Source organism: Amblyomma mixtum, chromosome 2 (genome assembly GCF_055824585.1).
Source record: "Amblyomma mixtum isolate Tamu chromosome 2, ASM5582458v1, whole genome shotgun sequence".
Classification (NCBI taxonomy): domain Eukaryota; kingdom Metazoa; phylum Arthropoda; class Arachnida; order Ixodida; family Ixodidae; genus Amblyomma; species Amblyomma mixtum.
Genome location: NC_143013.1, coordinates 111,338,010 through 111,363,110, shown reverse-complemented (window position 1 = coordinate 111,363,110; position 25,101 = coordinate 111,338,010). Strand labels below are relative to the sequence as shown.

Genomic DNA, 25,101 nt, shown 5'->3' with positions numbered 1-25,101 from the left:
TTATCTTTTTTAATCCAAGATTACGTTTGCTTGCACTCAGTGTAGCATGTGATCTTTTTTGTTGAGCAGCATTTATGTTGCATGCGTCTTTGTGTTCAATAAATTTTATGCTCGACTCTTGCGATGAGCATTGTAGGCTGACAAGGCAAAATTAATGAATTCAAGAAAGACTAACGGCAATCTAAAATCATCCTGTAGCTTCACGATACCGTCCGTCATGACCCCAACGTATCAAAGTACAGCAGGAAACCCAAAATAAAGATGACAATACTTGCACAGAGTTTTCTGCGTCGTGATCCGGTTCAATAATAAACTTTCATCACTTTGTGTTCTACCAGTCTTCAGGCCAGCAGAAAGAGGCCTTCACACAACATCCGCGGAAAGCTATTCTCAGCATCTCCAATACCCTCGGCATTCAATTCATTGATATCAGCCAATGCGAAATCCTCATCGTCTAACCACTATTCAAATAATATAGAGAATTCTTGTCTGCTGCCAGTACCTTATAAAAACGCATTATTAGTAAGAACGCACACTAATACGAAAGTATTCACTGCACATGAACTCACTCATTGTCTAATTTGCTCTTTAGGTTGACACTCCTCTCGCTTCTGTAACTGCAAAAATATTCCAGCACAGCGGGCCATTACTGTGCGGACGTTCGAGAAATTTTGCTTTTATTTTCCATAACGAATAGGATAGCACACTAAAGGTCAAAGAAGTACGCGGAAGAGAATCCTTGTGAGGATTTTGTGCCTAGAGAGACCGGTGTCACTTTAGAAAATCGGATAGCACTTTTTGGACATTTTTCCTAAATATTCCTTCTGCATCTTGACTATTTCTTCACTGCACAGTACAATGAAAATGTTTACACTGTGTCGCACCTAGCAGCAATCACTGCACCCGACACCCATTCCCTGAAGCGTGCACACACCTTGTACATGTCGATGACGTTGTTGCAGGCGTCCTTGCTGGCCACCTTGAGGAAGGCGCACACACCCTGGACGACCTTCACGAGACCGTTGGGTGATCTTCCGGCATCCAGGTAGTCGAAAAGAATGCCCGCCGCTGCAGAGCAGACCGAGCACGCCTTGGGGGAGACCACTCCTGTAGCCGCATTTTCTACAACCTGCGGAACCGTAATACATGCATATTTTAAGGCGAAAGCCTTTAATGGCTCTTACTGTCGTCCGTTAACCCTTTGTGGGTTCACCTATAATTTCCGTAACATAGAGAAAAACACTACACATTTTTCGGGTCTAGGCATCTTCAGAAATGCTATGGAAGAAATTTCAGAACAATAGCAGCAATAGTTTAATCAAAAAAAGTGGGACGCATGTGTCCCATTGGCACATGCTGTTCTTTTGAAAAAGTGGGACAACACTGTCCCATTGACTCACGCGAGTACCAAGCTGTGGTTAGTTCTGTCATTGTTTGTGGAAGGGGCCGAAGCAGGTTGCACACAGGGGTACATTACACACACCACACACAAACTTCGTGCGCGTTTCACTCCCGGAGGTGGCACACCACCTACATCTTCGCCTGTTTTGCACTTTCCGTGGGTTGTGCCCGTTACCTGCAAACCTTGCTTCGTCCGCAATTCCGACCGTTTTTTGTAATAAGAGGGCGCACCTTGGCCAGAAGGTCATATCCCTCTTCTCCTCTCTTTTTTTTCTTTCGTTGTGTCATTCACATAAAGCGAGTTCATAATTTGCTGAAATCGTTTCAAGGACATCAGCTTTGAAATTTCTTCACAATGAAAGAGAGGGTCACGGCTCCAGCACTGATACAGGTGGTGCCCTGGGCACACGCTCATCAACAGCAGTGCACCATATTATGCTCGTAACTCTTCTTTTGTCAGAACTTGCCACTTCCTTGGGTGCTTCTTTGCACCGAAGAGGTTCGTCTGCTCAACTATGAATTCAATCATCTCATCATCAAAATAGAGCGCGAATGCGTCAACTGCGCGTGCTGGCGCCTTTGGGGAGGTTTGAGAATCCCATGTCTTTGGGCTTTGAACTGTATTTAGCGGTTCATTTGTAGTCCATGCACTGCCGACCTCCTCCTCTTCTGGCTCACTCTCTCCACCTCGATCCAGCAGGAGCGCATTCCGTTTACTCCTGAAACTTTTTTTTGAAGGAGTAGACCGCCGTTGGCGCTTGCTCAATGATGGACCAGCTTCGATTTCGTCGTCTTCAAAGCTCGAATCCGACGGCGCTAGCTCAGGGACAAAGTCGTCCTCGCTGCTTTGGGCCTCGTCTTCGCTATAGTCTCAGACTCGTCAGGCAAACTGAAGTAGAGCGCCAGCGCTTCATCCCGCGTAAGCGAGCCCCCCTGCGAATTTGTAAACGATAAGAAACTTAGAATTATCAACATCGACAGCTTACTTTGTTAGTCGTAGCATACTTTCAGCATTCTGTGTGCAAAAATTATGCCCCTGGAGCGCGCCCTTCACGTTCGCTTAGTGTTTTCGATCCCGTCAATCCGGCTCTGGCGCTCATAGAGACCTCTTTTTCGGGCACTCTGCGATTCTGACTACCTAATAAATCGTTTAGGGCATGCACCAAGTATTTCCCTTGAAGGACAGAAAAGGAAAAACTTACCATTCATCTAGAAATCTTTTTGGGCGCGAACAAGCGGGAGCAATTTTTCCGGCATGAATCTTCACAAACGAAAAAGTTCAGCTTTGAATGCTGGTGGTGCCATCTACAGGAAAACCTAAAACTTAGTGGCACAAGCGTTGTCAAAGATTCAAGATAGATGGCGTCACAAGACCGTTGCCCAGAAATTCACCCGCTGCCGCGTACGGAGGTTTTTCGTGAGAGTAAAAAGCGGGACCCATCTGTCCCGTTATCCCATAAAGGGTTAACAAAGCGTGTCACACGCGTTCAACGCGGGAACTAAAAGAGATAAAAGAAAACCAATGGCTGCTTCGGATAGATGAAGAAAAAACAAACATAGAAGCAAAGTTTGATGACTGTAGATTAATTAATTAATTAATTCTAGGCCAATATATCGAAATTGCGTCGAAAAGCGCGGACGTCGATACAGCTGTGACGTCACGTCCACCGGTAGTCGTCACGGCGTAGTGAAAATTGTCACAGAATAGTCGAAAAAAAGACGGATTTGTGTCAAATTAGATGGAAAAATGTGTAATTAAGCGTAATTAGCAACTAAGATCCCCGAAAGATGTATACTTTGGGTATCGATATAGCCAAAGAATGTTGTGACGTCACATCCACCGGAAGTCGTCACGGCATAGTGTCCTCGGCTTTCGTCTCTCAACAGTTTAATTGCCAAAGTGTCCTCGCAATTTTGTTTCAAAGATAGATCATGCAGAGAAAAAACACTGGATGTTCAAAAACTGGTGGAGTAGCCTATAGATGAAGAGGTTCTCAGCCAATCACAATGTTTGTTAGGGCTTGGGCATTCAGAGCATTTATGAGCCCTATTTCAGGCTGTCCCCATCTCATTGTCCTTGGGTGTACTCTGTGGTGGATGCATGGTGAATATCACCTATGCTCGCATCCGCGTTAGTGACTGCAGTGTTGTGACCTTTCTAGACGTACGTTGAGAAGAGCACATGAAGTTAAGTTTCCCTCTCGCTGACTCTTTTCGAACAATTTGTGAGAATAAACTGGAAGCAGTACTTTCCGCAATTATCAAACTGCGCGAAGAAGACAGGACGAGGAAACATGAAGACGCATACACAAACGACATAAAGTACCTAAAGTACAGAAATCGATGACACGCGTTTTCAATATGCAACTCGGCAGGCATGAAGAGAACGTGGATTGCCTTGGTCTATCTACTATTTGCCTAAACTCAATTAGTAAACTTCTTATTTACTGTGCTTAGAGAGTATGGTTAGACTAGAATCGTAGAGGCAATCATACTCCTTTTGCAATCAACTGTGTTTTTTGGCCCTTTTCCTGCCTGCTGTGCGCAGTTTTTTTTGCAATGATCGTTCAGTAGCCTGTACTACTCATCTTTTAGGATATTTAATATTGTAACATTCGAAGAAGTACGCCTATATTCGCCTACAAATTTATTGCTCAGTCCACGTAGTTAAGCACCCAAGGCTTCGGAAGTCCACGCAAAATTCCTCCAGGTGTGACGCTAGAGTTGCGCGTGACGTTTCATCAGCCAGTGCAATTCCCTGACAGGTGACCCTGATAGCTGCTTCCCTTTCTCTTTCTCCAAGTGACATAAAAAAGTACGAAAAGCAAGAGGTGCGTAACACAGGTAGAAGTGCTGTCTAGCCATCTGTTTCAGTTTTCATTTCATTTTGCCTTGACGTCAAAGGTGACAGCCCAATAGATGGGCTTGGACCAGACTTGCAATGCGAAGGCACAATAACCGATGGTCGCTAAGGCTAACACACTACATTCCAATAGAAGGCAAGCGTAGAAGTATGCGGCAGAAACTTAGTTGGTCGGATTAGATGAACAAGTTTGCAGGAGTTAGGTGACCGCAGGTGGCAAAGGACGGGGTTGATTGGAGAAGTGTAGGAGAGACCTTTGACCTGCAGTGGGAATAGTAAGAATAATGAAGGTGATGACGTGAGGTGTGGCGAAAGCCGCAGCAGTGTGGAAGGAAGTAGCTATTAATAAAAACCCTCTTAATGCCGCCGCGGTGGCTCAGCGGTTATGGTGCTCGGCTGCTGACCGAACGACGCGGTTCGAGTCCGGCCGCGGCGGCTGGAATTTCTTTGGAGGAGAACTTCTAGAGGCCCGTGTACTGTGCGATGTCAGTGCACGTTAAAGAACCCCAGGTGGTCGAAATTTCCGGAGTCCTCCACTACGGCGTCTCTCATAGCCTTAGTCGCTTTGGGACGTTAAACCCCATAAACCAACCAGCCAGAAACCCTCTTAATAATAGAAAGACATCTTGCGGCACCACCGCATCCAGTCCAGTTGAGCCACACGGACCGACCTGCGTCGATTCGTCTCATGACCGAAGCCCAGCTCCTTTCTGGACACCTCATTAGCGGAGATGCGCGTTTGATGCGCACGCGCATTAAACGAGCCGTCGAAATCCTTTTATTCGCCGGCGTGTGCGTCGGTCCGCCAGAGCGAAACGGGCACGGAAGGTGTTTTTGCAAGTAAGTTGCCTCATATGTGTACTTCTGCACAACAGTGACGCTTTCACTTTCGACCTACGTCACTGGGAGTAGAGACCACTTTAAGGTGTTCAAATAAATGGAAAATTAAATAAAATAAATGTTTTGAAAACAACGCCAAAGGGAGGAGTTCTGCGCCCCTTGTCACCGTATCGCAAGCGTGAATGCATGTAGTAAGCTTGTATTCGGGGGCAGATATAAGACAACAAGTATGCGCTTCAAGAATTTTACGCAGCAAAGTTGCGCAGGAATACCGCTTCATATCAATTTAAATTACTGCATACTTTTTGAAGTCAAGAAAGACTCCATTATAATTATTTATTTGATTATGTCTTTCACGACGCCAGTTACCCACTTACTTATGAACGCTGAATCCCATACTCTTGAAAAACTTTCCTTGATCTCCTTTTTATTTGTTTCGAAAACTCCTGTAACGTTAGAATGTTACCGCGTTCCATCAGTCAGTGCGCGTTCGAAAATGTATCCATGGAATCGCAACTGCGCACAGTCGCCAGAAATTTTGGAAACCCTCATCGCTTTACCTTAAACTCCGGAAAGGAGTCTTCGAGTTAATGAAAAAAAGCAGCAAATGGCGTTTCTCTGTACGATCTGCAACTTTAACATGCTCAACTGTCACCTGCAGTTAAGAATAAAATGTTGACTAATTTATTTTTCTTAAATAACATGTGAAGTGGTGTTAAATATATTTCAACCTGATCAACCTTGCTGTCTACGACCCTCCTATAGTCGAATCTCTATAGATCACACTGTCATCTTTCATAAATTAGAAAAAAACTCAGCTGAAACAGCTTGGATGCTGTGGAAAGCAGCTAGGAAAAGGTTCAAGGCGTACACTTTATTGAACTCTGAGTTATCCTTGCCGGGCTTCTTTCTATATGTGTGCCGAAACTTTCTGTGATCGCTCTCCGCCTATCTTAAAAGCTGATAGTTCCACGATATTTTTTTTTCTCAGAGATAAATCCTTTTCGACAATAGCCCCCTATCAGTTATGAGCAGGAAGACAAGCGACAAGTAAACAGCGAGTAGCGTGAACTAATACGATAAACGGTCAGCGGCTCCATGTCAGGGCGCCATACCACACAATGATAAGGCTGTAGGTATTAGGTGATAAAGGAGAGTCCACGTTGGCGACCAGCGTCGTGCCACGTGGTTTCAACAATGGGCGAGGACGGAAGAATCATTCCCACGCTCAGTAGGCGACTTCGTCAGTGGTATCGAAGCACAAAAGATCACCCGACATGATGCTATAGGTCACGCCACGCTTGACGATAGCGGCAGACATAGAAAGAACAAGGCTGAGGACCTAACATGCCACAGCCTGTGGCAAAAGTATCCCCGCGAAACGCAAATTTTATTTGGAACATGTAAGCGCGTTTATAATAAAAAGGCCCGTTGTGTTCTTATATGATACACTAGCGGTATCGAGTTAATAAAGGTAAAACCGTTGATTGCTTTCTGTTTGCTTTTTGATGCAGAGTTCTTTTTGAGGCAAGCTCAAACGTCTAGATCTAACAAAAATCATCAGGCCCAAAATTATTGGTGGTCGTTTATTGAAAAAAGGTAGTTATTTAGTTATATTTTTAATGCTTTTAAATGTTTTAATGCTTTTGCGCCATTAAAGAGAAACTGCATAGGTTTTAGAAATGAGCGAGCTTAAGAGGGTCGAATGTGTAAAACTTGCAGGTAAAGCATGCGAAGTCTTTTTGGGCTAGCGCTTGAAATAGTGAAGTAGTCGCCGATTAAAATCCGGACGCCGTTCAAGCTTCTCCGCAGCGCACAACGCCAAGTGGGGGGCGCATGATGACGTCATCGAAGGAATCGGTATACATTTCCAACGCGCAAACGCCTGCTTTGAAGAAAAAAAGCAACGCCACCGAAGGGAAGCCCTGCCGAGAGTTGTTTGGCAGCGTCTAACGAGTCAGGGCAGGGTGTGGCTGACGACAGCGGTAATTTGAAATCATACCTTCCGTGACGTCATGCTGAACTTTCTTGCACACCTCTATTGCATTGAGCAGAAGCGCAAAATTCAATCGTCGATTACGTCACTATTTCAAATGCTAGTGCAAAAGAACTTGGCATGCTTCAATTAACAGCTTATATAGATTACAATCCTTGATCTTAAGGAAGGTAATAGCAGCGCAAAAAACGGGGACACAAGAGAGACGCAACCAAGAGAGACGCAGTCCTGTTGGTTGTGTCTCTCTTGTGTCCCCGTTTCTTGCGCTGCTATTACCTTCCTTAAGATGAACCACCGACTAGCCCATACAAAAATTTTGATTGAATCCTTGAATATCGCGAAATTCTCAAATAAGTGCTGCAGTTGCCCTTTAAAACATTATAACTAATTTTTTGAAACAAACGAGCAGTTTTCGTTGCAACAAATCATTTGTCGGGGTGCAACTAATACGCATCGTACTTCCTTTGTAAACTTCTTTGTAGTACGTGTAAACCAATCACGGTGAATAGGTGGCTTTGGTATCCGGCTGTATAGCCTAAAGTCGCCGTATCGAATTCCAGCCGCGGGGGCTGCATTTAAAATCATGCGAAATGCAGAAAAAGCTCATGTGACGTGCGCTGTCAGCACACGTTGACACAACCGGTTGAAACCGCAACCGGTCGAAACTACCCCGAAGCGCTGCACTAGTGCGTCCCCATTGCATGTGTGTTGCTTCGGGAAGTCACGAACCGCCTACAGTACCCTTTGAGACCTCAGAAAGAGCGCGAAAACAATGAGCACGTGTTCACTTGCTGTGACAACACGACAGAAAAGGGCATTTATGCTACATATACCACGTTATCGCTGTTTGCGTGACACGAGTAGCTCCATTACACCTAACGAAGCAAAAGTTCCTTGTCGCGACACCCGTACTTCCGTGTTGTTCGGTCAACTAGTATTGTAGTAATCATATCGGCATCCATTTAACAACTTTTTGCAGCTCTCAACTTTCTCTGTTTTTCTACCTTACATATTAAAATTCTTCCTTGCTTAAATATAATTTATTTACCTTTCTATTTACTTGCGATTGTGGAAGCAGAGCCCACAGATGTTGTCCACCGCAGCAATAGGTCAAAAATATGGTTAATTAAAACATGTTGTCATTGAATGGTTTGGTTTGGTTTCTGGGGTTTAACGTCCCAAAGCGACTAAGGCTATGAGAGACGCCGTAGTGGAGGGCTCCGGAAATTTGGACCACCTGGGGTTCTTTAAAGTGCACTGACATCGCACAGTACACGGGCCTCTAGAATTTCTCCTCCAAAGAAATTCTAGCCGCCGCGGCCGGGATCGAACCCGCGTCTTTCGGGACAGCAGCCGAGCACCGTAACCGCTGAGCCACCGCGGCGGCTGTCATTGAATGTACGGGTAAGTTAAAGCAAATTACAGCTTCCAAAAATACCGCAGAGGGGCGCCTCTTTGTGCCACCCTCCTCCCGCTCATATTTCTTTTCTCTGTAATCCATCCTTAATGATTCATCAACTAACCCAACAGCACCGTTGAGAGCAGGTAAGGTAGGTAATTTCTCAAGGTATAGTTTTGGCATCCTTAATTTCAATACTTCGGATATTCGTCCCTTAATATAGATTTACAATTTCTTGGGAGCGAAATTTTGGCATTCGCGCCGGTGAAACAAGTTCAGAACCATCAAAGGAAATCACATTCAAGACCGGTTTGTGGCTTGCTCACGTCACAATTCCGATAATCGGGATAGCCCACGTACGTTAACAAAATCGTCATCCAAACTTGAACTGCTTTTATGGCACTCTTCTAAATAAAGGAACGGCTTTAGGAATTTAGTCCTTTGTTCCTCTGAGTTTTGTGCATCTTCCGCTTTAGGCCCACAAAGTGTGCTTCAGAGTGCAGCGTCTTTTAGCAGTGTTAATAGGTGACTAGGATTGCAGCTAGCATTCGCTAAAGAACATACATTGCTATCATTCTTAGGCACTACAGTGCACGAAACTTGAACGAAACTTCATTTTACACATGAATTTTACGAGGATTTCCGATATGCAGTGTTCCCACATTTGTGAGATATTTATGGGACTACACAAAGGGACTGGTGAATTCATCATTCAGCTTTATTGTTCCTTTTTTTATGATTTGGAAGGTAAAATATTTCTGCAGCCTCTATTATTATTACTATATGCTACCATTTCCAGAGTTCAGTTCATAAAGGAAGTGATGGAGATCAGTGTGATATTGCTTTTTGCGTAAGTTTGAAGTACTGATGTCTAAAAGCGGATTTTAGTTCTGAAGTTAGGCAGAAAACCGGCTATTCGTTAATCAGTCACGGCGCGGTTGCGCTAAGGCATACCATCAAGGGCTGGGCGGAAGGTCTTATGCCCAGGTGGTTGATTTAACACGCCTAGAAGTAGCAGCGCGCATACGCACACACAGAAGAAAGAAAACACGGTGGCAACCTCAATGACTGCTAGAGCCTGACTTTTCTGTCATGTAGGTGTGGCTATGCGGGCTTCTGCTTGAACGCCTGAGTAAAGTCATGAGGCCTCTCTGAACGCGTGCCTCCACCACATGTAAACTCAAGGCAGAAACACGGCGGCAAAATTTTGCAGCCGATTCAGCTTCACTGGCTAAATGCGAAGTATGTGCACTCTCATGTCACGATTTATTTTGGTTTAGGTTTGAACCTAGGGCTTCAAGGTCAGGCTTCAAGCAAAGATCGCCGAAATCAGTGATTTGGGACCTTACTGCTCGGGCGCTACAAAATTTTGGGATCGCTTAAAGCACCTTAACGGTGCACTGCGATATCGGTGTGTCCTTGATTCATTGCGCATGCATGGAAGTTGATGAAGACAACGACATGCAGTGCAGAGCACGGGAGTGACACTTAAACACGAGGGGAGATTGGTTGCGGTGATAGGCTAGAACTACATAGAACATTGCTTTACTGTATTAAATATCATGTTTAAAGAAAATAAGCCGTGGCAGCCTAGAGCTCTGGTGCAATGGCCAGCGAAGATCATCTGTTCGCTTGGCTGTGGGGTCAAAACCCAGTTGCGGCGTACACATGGCATATTTATTTTAAGTCTGCATGTCTTGCTCGCTTCAGACAAACAGATAACGGTTTTTTTTTAGATTCGAAGCCTTGGTGCTGTCGCACTAAAATGGAGCGATTTTTAGAGTGGCGTCTGTGGGGAGCATTGGAAGTGCAAAACAATCATCCCACGTGCGTAGGATGCGGGGACACACGTGGAGGTGATCTGCTTTTCAGCATGATAGGAATGCCGCGATAAGAAAGAGGACTCATGTAACTACGCAGGACGAAAAGTCAGATAAGGACGCCCGCTTTATATAACGTGAGTCGAGTGAGGCGCAAATCGGTAAGAAAAGCCTCTTGTTGGGAGTATTTAATTGCTGTGAATCCACGAGCTTTCCTATGGCTCGGGAATTTAGCGGTAGCATAGCCGTCTTTTTGATTCCTTGCATTTGCACGGCCGCTACTTCCCTAAAACACGAGTGGGAGGTTTCATACCACGAACCTTAGGTGTGAAAGTGGGGCCCCTTCGTGGGCTGAAATTTTCCCTAGTGGGCACAAGATTTAAATATAACGTGACAGTGCACCTCCTAGATGCTATAGAGTGAAAGTTGTCCGCGACTTCGAAACAGCTCTGTCGACTGCCATTGTTCAAGTTTTTTTTTGTTTTATAGCACGTTAACCCAACCCAAACCAAAAAAGAAATTCCCCGCCGCGGTGCCTCAGTGGTTACGGCACTCGACTGCTGACCCGAAAGACGCGGGTTCGATCCCGGCTGCGGCGGCTGAATTTTGATGAAGGCGAAATTGTAGAGGCACGTGTACGTTAAAGTACCCCAGGTGGTCGAAATTTCCGAAGCCCTTTACTGCTGCCTCCCTCATAGCCTGAGTCGCTTTGGGACGTGTGTGTCTTGTGAAACCTAAATTTTACAATGGCGAACACAACATCGTGTGACGTTGTATTAGCCACCCTACTGAGAATGGTTAACTACAAATCGGCAGTTCTCCAACGACAGTTCATTACAGCGCTGCAGAGACCTCTTTACTTACTGAGGAATGTATTGGACCGAGAAACATTCTGGTGTATATTAGGAGAACCGCTTTGGTGGACGCGTTCACAAGGGTGAATAACGCGCGAGCGATAAAAGCAAGCATAAATTTCCAGGGACTCAGCGTCGGTGCAGTTTAACTTCTAACTTCACCTCCAACCTCCTCTTGGAAGAGTAATGCTGCAGAGTATATAGTCACGGGTTGGTTAACTAACATAAAGCACAAGAAATGGTTCGAACTGCTTAAATATCGACCGACGCTGCGCAAAAACCGAGCTGTGGCGGCCTGCCACGTGTTGGTATGATGCGCCAGAAAATCAAATACCGCAATCAAGTAGCTCAACCCGCAGCGATGACTGGCAGCTCTACCGTTAAGCTGTCCTCCTCAAGTTCTCGGTTTTCTTGCAACTCAGATAATCGCATTTGGATGGTGGCGAACCGCAATACTTCTTTTCTGTAGAGCTCTTGGGGCATTTCAGAGCAACGCTGGGGCATTTCAGAAATGATCCGGGGACTTCGCACTACCTCATGCATTGCAACGTGATATGAAGCTTCGGGACGCGCAATGATATTACCAATAAAGCGGTCGCAACCCATAATTACTCACAAATGCTGCAATAACATCCAATCACAATAAGCCATCCAGAACCCGTTTCCTTGCTTCGTGAACCCAGAAATCTATTTTAATGAACCAGACTAATTCAGTTCCAGCATTTCGATCGAAAACTGCGCACACACGCTTCTCCGATTCACCGGGCCCTGACCAGAGCTGTCTTATGGGTACCTCCCGTTTCAGTCGTGTATTTGCGTTTCACAACTCCATGGCGGATTTTGTGCACCTTCGCGGATTCAGAGCCGCTCGGAGGACAGCTAACTGCCCTTCGCCGAATTCCATTATACCGCCTTTGATTCTCCATAAACGCCACCTGAGGCCAGGTGCATTAACCAACTAGGAAACACTGGGAGGAGGGACAGAACACTCCTTAATCCAAAGTATACGAAGTGCAGCATGATTCCAAGAAGCGCTCCAAGAGTCCGAGCAAGGTTCTGAATCCATGATAGCAATGTAAACCAACACAAATGCCGTAATATCATATAAGAAGTCTGCTGCACTTTAAGCAAGACTACTAAGCAAAAACAGCATTTTTTTGAATTAAGCAACCACTTCTGCTTCTTTCATAAGAAACTAAAACCCCAATTCCCAATACTTTAGAAAAATCTTAGAATCTAGTGCAGCAAAGCGTATGCAGGTGTCAGTGTCGAATTCTAAATTTACTACTGCCTTGCCTCTACAGGCACAAAACACGACTTTGGGTGATATATCCCTTAGATATTATTCATATGTCCACACTGTTATATTTGGAAATGAAAAAATTTAGCTAGAACGAATAAACGACGAGGAGGATGAGAAGGAAAGGCGGGGAGGTTAACAGGTAGTTAACAGAGCTTCTTATCTTCTCAATTTCTTGAAAGAATTACTTCACTCTCACTCCTGCTATCAAATACATTTTCCCCAAACTACCTTGGTCAAATACGTTTTGGAACACGCATCCTGAGCATACACCAGAGACGTGATAAGGTTTGATGATAAGGTTTACTGATCTACTCCACCTTGGGGGATTCCCCTCCAAAAAAAGCATTTGATACGGTTTGCTATGTGGGAAGGTTTGCATACTCATGATATAAAGTTAAATTTCGGGCAATGCAAATTCACCTCAGCTGTCTTAAAGCGCAGCACAAGATGGTGTATGCCGTTATTGTATCCATTAAGGGCCCCTAATGTTGCGTCGTCCTTGTTAGCTTGGAGCACACAATGAATACTGTGCAAATTAAACCACTTTGATAAGCATTTAAGATGCTGCCATTCTTGCAAGCTCGTAATTACAGTAGGCTTTTTTCCTTTAAAAAATTTCAAAATACTTTGTTTTTCCGAGAAACAGTAATCATGCACTGATAACAGCGTGAAAATTGGCCTTCTGGCGTCCACAGTGACCACGTTTTCCTTTTGCTTCGTCCGAAAGACGAGCATGAACTCAAGTACCTATTGCTCAGAACCTCTCGTGGTCAGTACGCGAAACAAAAAAAAAAAACTAAGGGAATACTTAAGCTCCGCCTTACTTACGCGAAAACATTTGCGGTTATTTGCTGCTTCGCTCATTAGCTCCTATTCTCATTACGTACACTCATTAGCATACACTAGTAGGCATACTGAACCACGAGATACACCACAAGACACAGAAAGTCTCCCTTTAACAAAGTCGTAAGAATGCGCTTCAATGCCTCAGGGTTCCCGTGTCCGACTTGCAACCCAAAGGTCGGTACGACTCCCATGTGATTGCGCCAATAACTACCCGATCGTAATTTATTTTATTACTTTGTTACATGTCATAATGACATTCCAGTCATTCTACGACCTCATATACAATTTAACTTATGTTTCAATCAGTTTCAGTCCAGAGCTCATTTGGATAGAAGCATTCTTAAGGCAAAAGCCCTAAATGCTTCATCGTTGTCAACAGAAGATTGTCAACAGAGGTGTCAAGCTTTTCTAGTTAGACCAGAAAAAAAATCTTTGTGCACGATGGGATTCAAGCCACCATCCTTCCGTTTCGCTGCCGAGCGTGCTAATGGCTACGCTACTTCCTGCCAACGCATACGTAGTTCTCCTTGTCTAGGACGCTGGAGAGGGTTTGGAGAAAGGCGTCGAATCAGACGGATGCCTGCCAAACGCCCTCCAGTGTTTCTAGCTTTTAAGATTCAGAAACAGTTTTGTACTTAATTAACATCTTAGCCACACATCAGTGAGAAAAGCAGCAACACCGTGCTAAACTCTTTCGCCTCACTGCACTGTGGGTCAACAAAGTGCCCTCCTGAATTTTTCAGATATTATAAGATTGACTACAACAATCAATATATCTTCAGATCCTACATCCGCAGGCATGTATTTTTTTGCTCTAAACCTCTTTGCTATCGTCAAAAATGTTCGTCATTTACTTTATATGGTGTGTTTGATCTGCTCGATGCGAGCGATCGAAAAACTTTTAAAGATTTTGCTACGTATCGGGAGAAGGGACCATTACTTTCAGTATTTTCTTAACAGTGCTGTACAATATAGCAATATTCAAAATTTTGGTCCAATAAGGCTTGATGACAAGGTAAAATCTGGCGCAATAAACTTGCGATCACGTCCACAGCCGCAACACAGTGGAAACTTACCACTTTCAAATCTCGCAAGTTTCCAAACTTAAAGAGGAGATCGAATATGTTGATATCCTTCTTCGCCGGCGCCGCATTCGCAGAGGAGATCAGAATGGCGGAAGCACAGAGAAGCACCAGTGTTACACTGACTGCTGCACTTGCTCTCCGGACAGCACGCATCGTTCGGGGATCCTGCGAGGGGCGCAAAACAGAGCATCACAGTTCTGAAATTTTTAGGGAGCGAAATTGGGACATTCTCACAGAGGTATAGAAACAGACTGGCCATAATAGACAGAGCGTTCCCGAGGACGAAGCGTAGTGGCTAAAAGTACATTGAACATACAACAACAAAACAACATATTTCCACACGTCCATAGAGGGAGCTGCACTCTGCCTTTCGCAAAACTTCCTCGACATTGCTACTGAACTGAAATGAACTTCAACTTTTAATATTGAACAAATCACTCGCGCATTAAACGTACGCAGTTTTTGTAGTCACCAAATTGCTGCACTTATTCATAGTCACGTGCTCTAATCTGTAGAATTTTTGTTTATCCGCTTCGCATGGGATTTTAACCAAAACAAGATAAAAGAAGCAGTATTGGGTAGCTTACCCTGGGACAGAAAAACCTTCAGCAGAGATAATTAACTACATCTGGTTTCCACATATGTCACGTTAAAGAACCCTAGGTGGTCGAAATTTCCGGAGCCCTCCACTACGGTGTCTCTCATAGCCTTAGTCGCTTTGGGACGTTAAACCTCATAAACCAACCAACCAAGAAAACTGTTCATATTCATAATGTGCATAGTGAACTTTCTGCCCTCTATCACACTTGACTCGTATCGAAGGTTTTAAACACGGAACCTGGAATGATGGAAGAAAAAAAAATACGGAATAGATAGCCTAGTGGCAGCAACGTTGGTTTTGTCTAAAACAATATTTTTTTCGCGAACAAGATACAGCTGCACACAAACGCTGTATCTTACCGGTACTCACCTACTGGACAGAAAGGTGGCAGCTAACGAAACAGGTTCAGCTTAAGTTAACGTCAACGCATCAAGCTTTGGAGAGAAAAATGATGGTGTAAAGTTGAGAGAATGGAAGCGGGCAGACTGGGTGAGGGAACAAGCTTGGTTTAATGACATCCTAGTCAAAATCAAGAGCAAGAAATGGGCTTGGGCGGGGTATGTAATGCAAAAGCAGGATAACCGCTGGTCCTTAAGGGAAATGGAGTGGATTCCAAGGTAAGGCAAACGTAGCAGGGAGTGGGCAGATGAGAAAACGAAGAATGCGGGGATACAGTGGCCACAGCTGCAAATGACAGGATTAATTGGACGGACATGGGAGAAGCCTTTGCCCTGCAGTGGGCGTAGTCAGGCTGCTGCTGATGATGATGATTCCCGGGCGGCATCTTCAACTTATTTAACTTTAAATACTTTAAAAATTCCATGATCATTAAGTTTACGCTAAAAAACCAGTACTCTGCACTTACATTTCATATTTACACCAATTTGCTGCGTACTTCTTGACGCTAGTGTCCGGAAACTTTTCATGGGAAGTGTATCCTCCAGTGCTGGTGCATATCGCTCACCCAGTGCTCATAGAAAGCCTTTCGAGAGAGAGTTCTCCAGAGAAGAAGCGTATTTGGTTCTGCGAGACGCGTCTTAGAAGGCTAAAAAAAAAATGTCTACGAGCAAACATTTCCGCCAATTTTTTTTTTTTCAATGTGACCCATCATCTCTTCCTTGAGCCTTTGTAAGGTAAACAATACTAAAACTCCGCTAATTATTATGCACAAATGAATCCAGTTTCAAGACCGAGAAATACTGCTGACAAGGCTCTATAGCTCTCAGCAGCACTCATCGGGTTTCTCTCTCCTAGAACAGCCCATCATTCTTAAAATCTTAGGTACTTTTAGCTTGGGCACTGGAATACTTCTGCTACGAATTTATTTTTTATAGTTCAAACATTATTCGATTTACTGTTTGCTGTTGCATATTACTTAATTCTGGTTTGAAAAGTACATGTGATGATCTTATTTTCTACAAAAGCTACGCTGAACTGCAAAGGGTCAAAGCCCTCCTCAGGCATTGTGGCCGCTAAAGCACAGGTGGATTAGATTCAAAGCAATCTCTTATCTTTCAAAGATAAGGTGATGATGACAAGCCCTTAAAGCAAACTCTCTTACGTTGTGCGTGTCCGTGGCTTTTGCGCTGTCTTTCATGCGCGCTAGAAAAAAGTGAATCTGGAGAGTTACCATTCTCCTCTGCCCCGTCAAAAGACCTTGTATATTCTATCTAAATTTATAATACTAATAAAGAAAACGTTCGGCCCTATATTAATTCCACTGGTTATATCTTTCCTAGTACCCGGGTTGGCGGGCAATACTTGGCCGATACGAATGTCCTTCTTAACAACTGACAATCTCTCACTACACTGTAGAATAATATAATCTTTTGAGTCTGTTCTATGTTGCGTCTATTTTGTTTTATTTTTAACTTCTCATTGTAATTTTGCTCTTCAGGTCATCAGTCAAATGCCAGAATCTCTCGTGCAAGGCGCCCGGCATGAAAGAATATTACCAGCTGATTAGATATTGCTGAGGCATTCTTCATTATATCGGATATCAAGCTCTCCGCTATCCGACCATCTGATAACTAATAAAAGTGTGTAATGCACTAGAACCTACAAACTTCCTTCTTGCCTGTCACCCAATTTGTGCCAGAAACCTGAAGATTGGTTCAAGACGACCGCGGTAGGCGATAAAAGGTACTTTCTTTCCACTACGTCCAGGAAAGGGGAGGCGATTTGGCGGCGTGCGCTTTGTCGGATGAAAAAGGCTACACTCTCCAACATTCAGGTGCGTGGCCTACAAAAGGTTGTTGTCATTTTTTTCGCAAGATTTGCGTAATGCTCGGCATTCTCTATTTCTCCTTTTGTGAGGTAACCAAGCATTAGAATTCGCTCTGCGCGCCAGTAGGCAGAGGCCATGAGCATTTCCGCATATGCGTAGTGTAAAAATTGATCGACAATTGGAACGCTGTAATTAAGCCACATAATGTTTCAAGTGTTGCTTTCGGTCACAGTCTCAGCAGTGCCCCCTGTTTATTTTAGGCGACGAACCTCGTCAAATAAGCCCTCCTATTTGCGTGGAGACGGTTCAGCCGAGCAGCAGCGATTATCTTGTTATTTCTTCTTTTTCGTCGTCCGATTATGCGGCATCCATGATGCGAACCCTTTATTCATGTGCAACTCGGATTGAATAAAGCATACACATGTTCGTGTAGCAATCACACTGGCTTTCCTTTTCATCGCCAGGCCACTGGAAGTTTTGGTATAATTAATTTGGGGAGATAGATCACAGATTCATCTACGGATGCCCTTTTGAAATCACAGAAACAGTGCATGGATTTGATGGACTGCCGTTCTCCTTACAGGCACCAACCTCATCACTCTCAACTCATGTATAGCAGAATTGCGGTGTTTCTTTCTCAACCGCAGTTAACGCATGCAAATAGACGAAATGTGTAACTGTGCGGTTTGCCACGCGGCCATCGTTGCTGGCGCATTCCATCTTGACGAACGTTCGCTGCTGCCCACAAATGGTGGAACACAAAAAAAAATTGAATAAACTCGGAGGGAAGTACAAAAAAATACAGTCAAACATCATCTGAAGGAAAATCGTTACAGGACCATGAATTTTTTCCAGCTCGGAACATTATTCATGTCTTTGTATGACCATTTCACACCAGTGTCTTCCCCCCCCCCCCCCCCTCCTTATGTAAAGTCCCAGACGGTATCTTTAAGGGTTCAATAGATAAATGAATGATGAAAATTGGTATATATACAAGTACTACCATGTTTGAGCGCAGTTTTTCACATTTTGGTGATCTTTCGGCGGTCTAAGACAACGGCGCTTAGTTTCACAACGCCACCGGTTCAACTAGTGTTCCATAAATACATGGCCACAATAACAGAGAGGGGATTCGTGCTCGCCAAAGCTTTGAGGTGCCGAAATGCCTCTGCACGGCTGTATCAGCCCGCACTGAGGAGTACCCAGCTATGTAACCTTCAAGGACTTCATACACGAGCATTTCTTTGGAACTACATAGCTCAATATCATTTCGCAAACAAATGGGCACTTTATTGAAAACTCCGGTAAAAGCGTATCCTACAATTTGTGATTGAAAGAAATGATTTTAGTCCGTTTCTGTTATTGAGGAAATTCTAATCGTTCGACAACAATACCATAGAAATTAGGCTCACCAAATATGCCGCCGCCCTTGTTCTCACAAATCCATCAAATGCGGGTATTTCTAAAGAGCAATACAAGTCTTCCGGAGGTTGTTCATATTAAATACGAAAATGTTTTCGGCGAAGAGCCACCACACCTGAAGTTTAAACTGCTCTAGAAAGATAATAAACTAATACTTGAAAAAAGGCTTCAATAATAAAAGTATTTTCTAAAGCACAGTTTCTCATCATATTCCTCTCGGTTGAAGTTACACTAGTGACGATCAAGCAGCCTCTATAATAAAATATTGAGAAAAATCTACAAAATCTCGCCCTTTTGAATCATTTGAGTACAGAATTTGACTGTCTTGAATATAATATTTATAAGCTTTTTGCCTTTGTCATTCGCTATTACATTCGATCCTCTTTCGAATCATAGTCGGCAATTTGCGAATATTGGCAAGAATCAATGCTGAAATTAGTTCTGTTCTAAAGTTCCAGCGGGAGCCCCCAGTGAATTTGGTCGACTCAGGTTACTTTCTCGTTCACTAGGGAAAAATCAGATAATTACGTTTAGGTTTATTACAGCTTTAACTTTGCATGAGGGCAATGATTTCGGCAAAACATTACACTAACCATTTTCAACCGTTTCCGACGGTAATTCAGAATCTTCCTCGCAGTTTTCCCTGAGTTATAAAAAGCCATCAGTTCTAAAGCGAACAAAAATATTCGCACATAAACAGTGCAAAGCTTAATACCGAGAGGAAGCTTAATACTGAAGCTTAATCCGAAGCTTAATACCGAGAGGAGCATTAGAGAGCTTTTGTTGTGTGCCGAAATTCACTCTGAATGTTTCGTCTCCATCCGATCAAAAGGTGATGGAGCACATTTCTGCGCGAGGCCCTAGATCACCATTGCAGCGGCTGATTACGTGTGCAAATTCGAAAGCATTACTGTCCCTGGGTGCGTTGTTTAAGCGTAATGTTTGCACATGCATTAAAATATTTTAGATAGTTGTGGAGCCAATAACTTAGTTTATTTCTACCCACCAAGCTAGCTAAACCTCTATGGAGCAGTAAAAGTTTTTCATTCATGCATTGAACCGAACTCTGCCCTATTATTTAAAGAATTTCAAGTCGAGCAAGTTTTGCGAGTTTTTACTGGTTCTAAGTTCGCAGCTATACAATCTTTATTTCCCAACAAAGAATCCCTCGCTTTCGACTTGCGGCGCCAGAACAGTAGTTTCCCGTCGCTAGTAATTTATGTCTCAGACAAATAGAATTTGACAATCATCCTTCTCAAGCGTTTTTATGAAGCGATCGACTCAATGAAGAATATACAGTATCCGCGTGTTTACAATATTTAGGACCGCGAAGGGGTCACAGGCCATACCTATTCCGTACTCTTCGAGAATACAAAAGCTTACTCGAAGAGCTGTAAATATCAGAGAGCAGCAGACATCAGCGTTTACCACTGATCCACGATAGCTTCTAGCAAAGTTGTTAAAGAAGCTTACCTTAAGGCTTATATGCCGATCTATGCAGATGTTGTGACTCCCGCAGTTAAGTTGTCAGGGGTGACCAATAATTCTCGTGCTGGCCGCTTCTCGTCACCCAGCGATCGTCCACCTGCTGAGCAACGCTTCCCACGCACCCACCTTCCCCGTTTTGTGCTCGGCCTCTGATCTGCCGTCAGTGACTGAATGCTCAGGAGACACCCTTCTAACTTATCTCAATCTTATCTGCGCGGAAATTGAATTGTTCGTTGCCTCGCGGTGGGCGTCAACTGGTCAGATTACGGCAGACGATCTGAACGGCGCATTCAGCCATCTTTCTAGCACTTTAGGCCAGTACAATACCATTGAGGAACAAACCAATCTTTAATGAAATATCACAATGCATCCAGTGATATGCACGAAGCCTAGCACATAGACAAATTCGTGAATGGGTACATGGCAGTCGAGATGAATAAGAACAGAAACAAATCATTTAGAAACAAGATAGTACCAGCGATGCTCAGGTGTCTGGCATTGCTTATGAGATAGCACTCGTTCACATGAATAGCGCGATTTCTTGCACGCGTTGCTATCGGAGTATTATAGCTCTTCTCCCGTATTAGTTGAGCGCACACCAAGCACAGCTCATCATGAGATGTCTACATGCGTTTAGTTGCGTTTTTAGTGTGCGCAGAAAGCAATACAAGATAAATCGGATTCATTAGAATGTAGGTTGCTTTTTAATAACCGATGTTACTAAAGTGCTGAACATAGCTCGTCAATACTTAATGTAGGGAAGAAACTAAAAACAACACCTGCAAGCTTGGAGTTTCTGATCACTGACCAATTTAAAAACGACGGCGAATAAAATTTCTGAACCGACAAAACAGTATAATTGGCCATCGGCGTTGATTGGTGTATTTCGAGCTCATTATTTTGAGTGAGCAAAATACGTACCGCTTTATAGCGCTCAATCAAAATTACTAATATGTGCTAACGCTCCATTGGAGAACAAAGCTCCAGCAATTATTCTCCAATGTATCTAACTCAGCCGTGCTTGCTGTCCTCGCTCCAGGTATTCCATTACCTCCAATTCGTTGCTTATGGTGTACACTAGATTAGCATCTGCACTTTAAAATTTGTGGCAACATACTACAGACATGACAGGGTCGCTATTAATGCGTGTGTGTTTTCGCTACCCGCTCATGCTGGTTCAAAGTTATTAGTGGTTGGTGATCCTTGGTGGGAAATATTTTGTTCAAGGCGTACCATACAATGGCCTTTTCTTGCCACTGTTCATAGCCTGAATGCTTCCGTTCTAAGCCAATCAAGCACCCCGTTCAGGACAGCGGCTAGGGAGTACAGTGGCAAAGCTGACAGCTAAGGCAGCTGGAGGTAGCTAGCAGCAGCACAAAGTTGCAGTCGTCACTGTGCACCGAAGGCACAAAATTTATATCTTCAGAAGGCGCACTGCTAATGGCGGTATCTTTTTTTAATTAGGCACTGTGTTGTACGACGCAGTCATTGGTAGAGAGCGTATCATGTTTACTGATAGGAGTAGTTCTCGATTCGAGTATCTTTAAGCACAAAGGTAGAGAACTAGGCTTATTTTATTGAATAATCTGCAGTAGTTAGCTTCGCCGTTGGCAACGCGGAACCTTATTAAGCGAAAGCTCTCGGTTTCCCCTCATCTGTATTAGGAATGCTTTCTTGGGCCTTAGCGGTCCTAATAGACTTAGTCGCTTTGGGACGTCAAACTCCAATAAACCATTGAACCAATCTCTTGGGCCTGAGGTTGGCTGGACCTATTAGGGCTACATAGTCCTCAAAGGTCGCTTTTAAATAACGCGTCATCTGTGATCTTTCATTGAGTACATCATGCGCCATGTCCGCTTACTTGCGTGCTAAAGTGGCAAAAAAAAAATTTGGGCGCGATGCATTGTATTGATGCGGAGGAAATGGGATAACATTCAATTTCTACTCGCAAATCTATTCCAACTTTCAATCTATTCTTGAGTAAATTGTATTGCATCCGCAAATGTATTCTATTTCTGATTGTATTCCATTTTCAACCTGGCAAATACGCAGAATGTGTCTTGTTGTCCGATCGTGGCGAGTCCTCATACTACGACATTGCAACTAGAGTGGACAGCACGCTAGACTTCAACTGGGACAGCACGCTAGACTTCAACTGGCGTTTTAATGCGCACATAACAGATTTCCTTTTGTCGCTGTCCTTGTGCTTTCCACGCTAGTTGCAATCTCGCAGTCACTAACGAATACACACCAACTAGCCCAACTGTCTTCCATGATCTCCTCATACTAGTGCCGATGCAGTGACGCAGCGCTAAAGCGATGCCGAGCTGCGGCGACAGGCGGCTGTTTCAAACACAGCCACTGATTGGACATCTGAGACCCAGCTAGGTTGCTTTTCGCGAGCAATGCGAGAAGGAATGGCTACCGTAAGCCCCACTATTGCACCGACTGTTCTTCGCGAGGCTGTCTATTTTGCACTGAAGCCTGCTGTGTCTGGGAAATTTTCTTTTTAGACGTTTTCATTTTTGAGGAGCCATTTTTTGCCCTGCTTATACCTTCTCTCGCTTGCAAGAGGAGGCTGGGAGCGCTGAGAGTGCTGCGGTTGGCAGGTGGCAGGTGAAGATAGGAAAATCCCTTTAACACCCACCTGGCATGGCTGCTAACTGGAGGCTTCACACAGACGGCGAGGCCGGACAGTTTTCGCCTTCTTGGCCTTCTAATGCAGTTGCACTAAAATATACCATATCTGCTGCCGTTATGTGGGGGCTTTCGTAGTAAGTTCGACGCAGGGAGAGGTGTTGATGTGCCTTTTATTTTTTGCTCCCCCTAGCTCTACGCGGCACCCTATCTCGGTGAAAAGGCACAGGAGGTACCATCGCCATCGCAGAATGTCCTAACCAAAAACTGCCACTCTTCACAGCTAACCCCAAAGAACCATATCAACCCACGCAGCCATTCACTGCCAACTCTATAGCCGGCTCTCTAGAATATACTCCGCATGGTGACATGACAGAGGTTAATCTCACGCATGTCGGCCTTCGTGTGTGTGTGTGTGTGCGTGTGTGTGTGTGTGTGTGTGTGTGTGTGTGTGTGTGTGTGTGTGTGTGTGTGTGTGTGTGTGTGTTCCGTTTATGGGGGCTTAACGTTCCGAAGCGACAGGGGTTCTTTCACGTGCGCTGTTGTCGCAAAACACACGGGCGTCGTCTAAATGTCTTTATCTCCGCCTCTTTTATTGCGTAAGCAATACTGCGCCAGGTTTCGAGTCGCCGCGTAGCTCCCGGCGTTAACCTTAAACAGCATTGCTTCAGCCGCGCTCCGCCAGATGGCAGCGCCATCGGCGCGCCACGCGGTAGCGGTGCCGAGCAGTTTGCTCTGTCGAGGCTGTCGAGGCTGGGAATCGAGCCGGGGCCTATGGCTTTAGAAGCGGAGACGCTACCACACCGCCATGAAGGCTCAGAGTTTGACCATGAATAAAGGCTCATCTAGTCAATGCAAGCGGCCGCCGTTACCCGACGAGCAGAGTTGGTAGCCCGTCTCTTGTTCCTAGTATGACGTCACGCTGTGACGTCAATATATGCATGGTATGACGTCAAGACTCATTCTATAGGTGAAACGTGCCAAGTGGCCGCCGCTACGCAAAAGGCCGTTCTTGGGAGTAGTATTGCTTTCGTAATAAAAGCTCGATAGTTTGGAAGGAACAAAGGCGCGTCTAGTGAATATGGTGTCTTCGTTTACTCTCATCTTCATCCCTTCCCGTAACGGCGAGTTTCAGGTGCCCACCATGATATGCAAGACAGGTACACTTCCTTTCCTCAAAAAACAATTTACCGACGAGCAAGGCGTACAGCCGAACGGGTGTGCTGGATATGGAGTCGAGCAAGAAGGCGGCGACCCGACTATATCCAGCACACCCCTCCAATGGAAGACAGGTTTCGCATCCCAGAACTGTGGAGACGTGCCCTCCACGTGCGGCCTCTTCCAGCAAACATGTCACACGAAGACCATAATGGTCGGCGCTTGGCACGAGCTGAAGAGCTAGCCCGACATTATGGCAACAAAACAGGTGTATACTACGTGGACGCATCCGGCCCTCACCACGGGGGATGGTACACGGCCGCGGTAGTTCACAACAGCAACACAGTTAACGGCCTCATCTTCTGAGCCAGCAGTGTAACACAAGCAGAAGAGGTCGCGATTGCTATCACGGCCTCACATTCCGATTCAAAATACATAATCACCGACTCACGAGGGGCCTGTCGGAACGTCGAACAAGGCTGCACTCCCTTCCTAGCCTATCGAATATACCAAAATTGCATACGGGATACGGACCCCGCCCACCGTTACCTTATATGGGCCCCTGCTCATCAGGGGTTGGCAGGAAACGAGGCAGTAGACGCAGCCGCCCGCGCACTCTCTCACCGGGCGGTTTTTTCCTCCCCATCCGGTCAGGAACCCGATTTTAATCCGGTCTATACATTCACAGATATTACAACATATCAAAATTGCCATCGCCTTTACCCTAGCCCATGTAAAGGCCTAAAGAAGGCGGATGAGCGGCTCCTTCTCCGCCTTCTCACTAATACATTGATGTGCCCGGCAGCGCTAAAACATTTTGACCCCTCCTTTAGCGCCAGCTGCCCACACTGTAGTGCGGTGTCTTCTGACACCTATCACATGGTGTGGGCCTGCCCCTCCAACCCCGCTATTCCCCCCATCCCCAACCCAACCCTGCTCGGCTGCCACGACTTACAGGCCCAACAAGCCTTAGTCGGGCGCGCCCGGGTGGCGGCAACCGCCACTGGGGTCCCATACTAGGGACCTCCACCTAGTGTTTGTAAGGACCGGTCCCTTACGGGCTGATCCAAACATACCTCCTGTTCATTCTTAATAAATGTTTTCACCACCACCACCACCCAGCCGAACGGGTGATGGCGTTCTGTGGACTGCCTGGTGGCG

The 25,101-nt window shown here is 45.0% G+C and overlaps 1 protein-coding gene across 1 annotated transcript in view; it reads right to left on the bottom strand.

Moving 5' to 3' along the window:
- LOC149360576 (sphingomyelin phosphodiesterase-like) overlaps positions 1–20,299 on the bottom strand; it is a 55,824-nt gene extending 35,525 nt beyond the window's left edge. Inside the window, exons 1-3 of the mRNA XM_089572401.1 lie at positions 20,131–20,299; positions 14,399–14,572; positions 935–1,129 (exon numbers count right to left, since the gene is read on the bottom strand). Coding sequence (XP_089428527.1) covers positions 935–1,129; positions 14,399–14,560 — 357 coding nt within the window. The 5' untranslated portion in view covers positions 14,561–14,572; positions 20,131–20,299. The remainder of the gene's footprint in view (positions 1–934; positions 1,130–14,398; positions 14,573–20,130) is intronic.
- Positions 20,300–25,101: the final 4,802 nt, after the last annotated feature.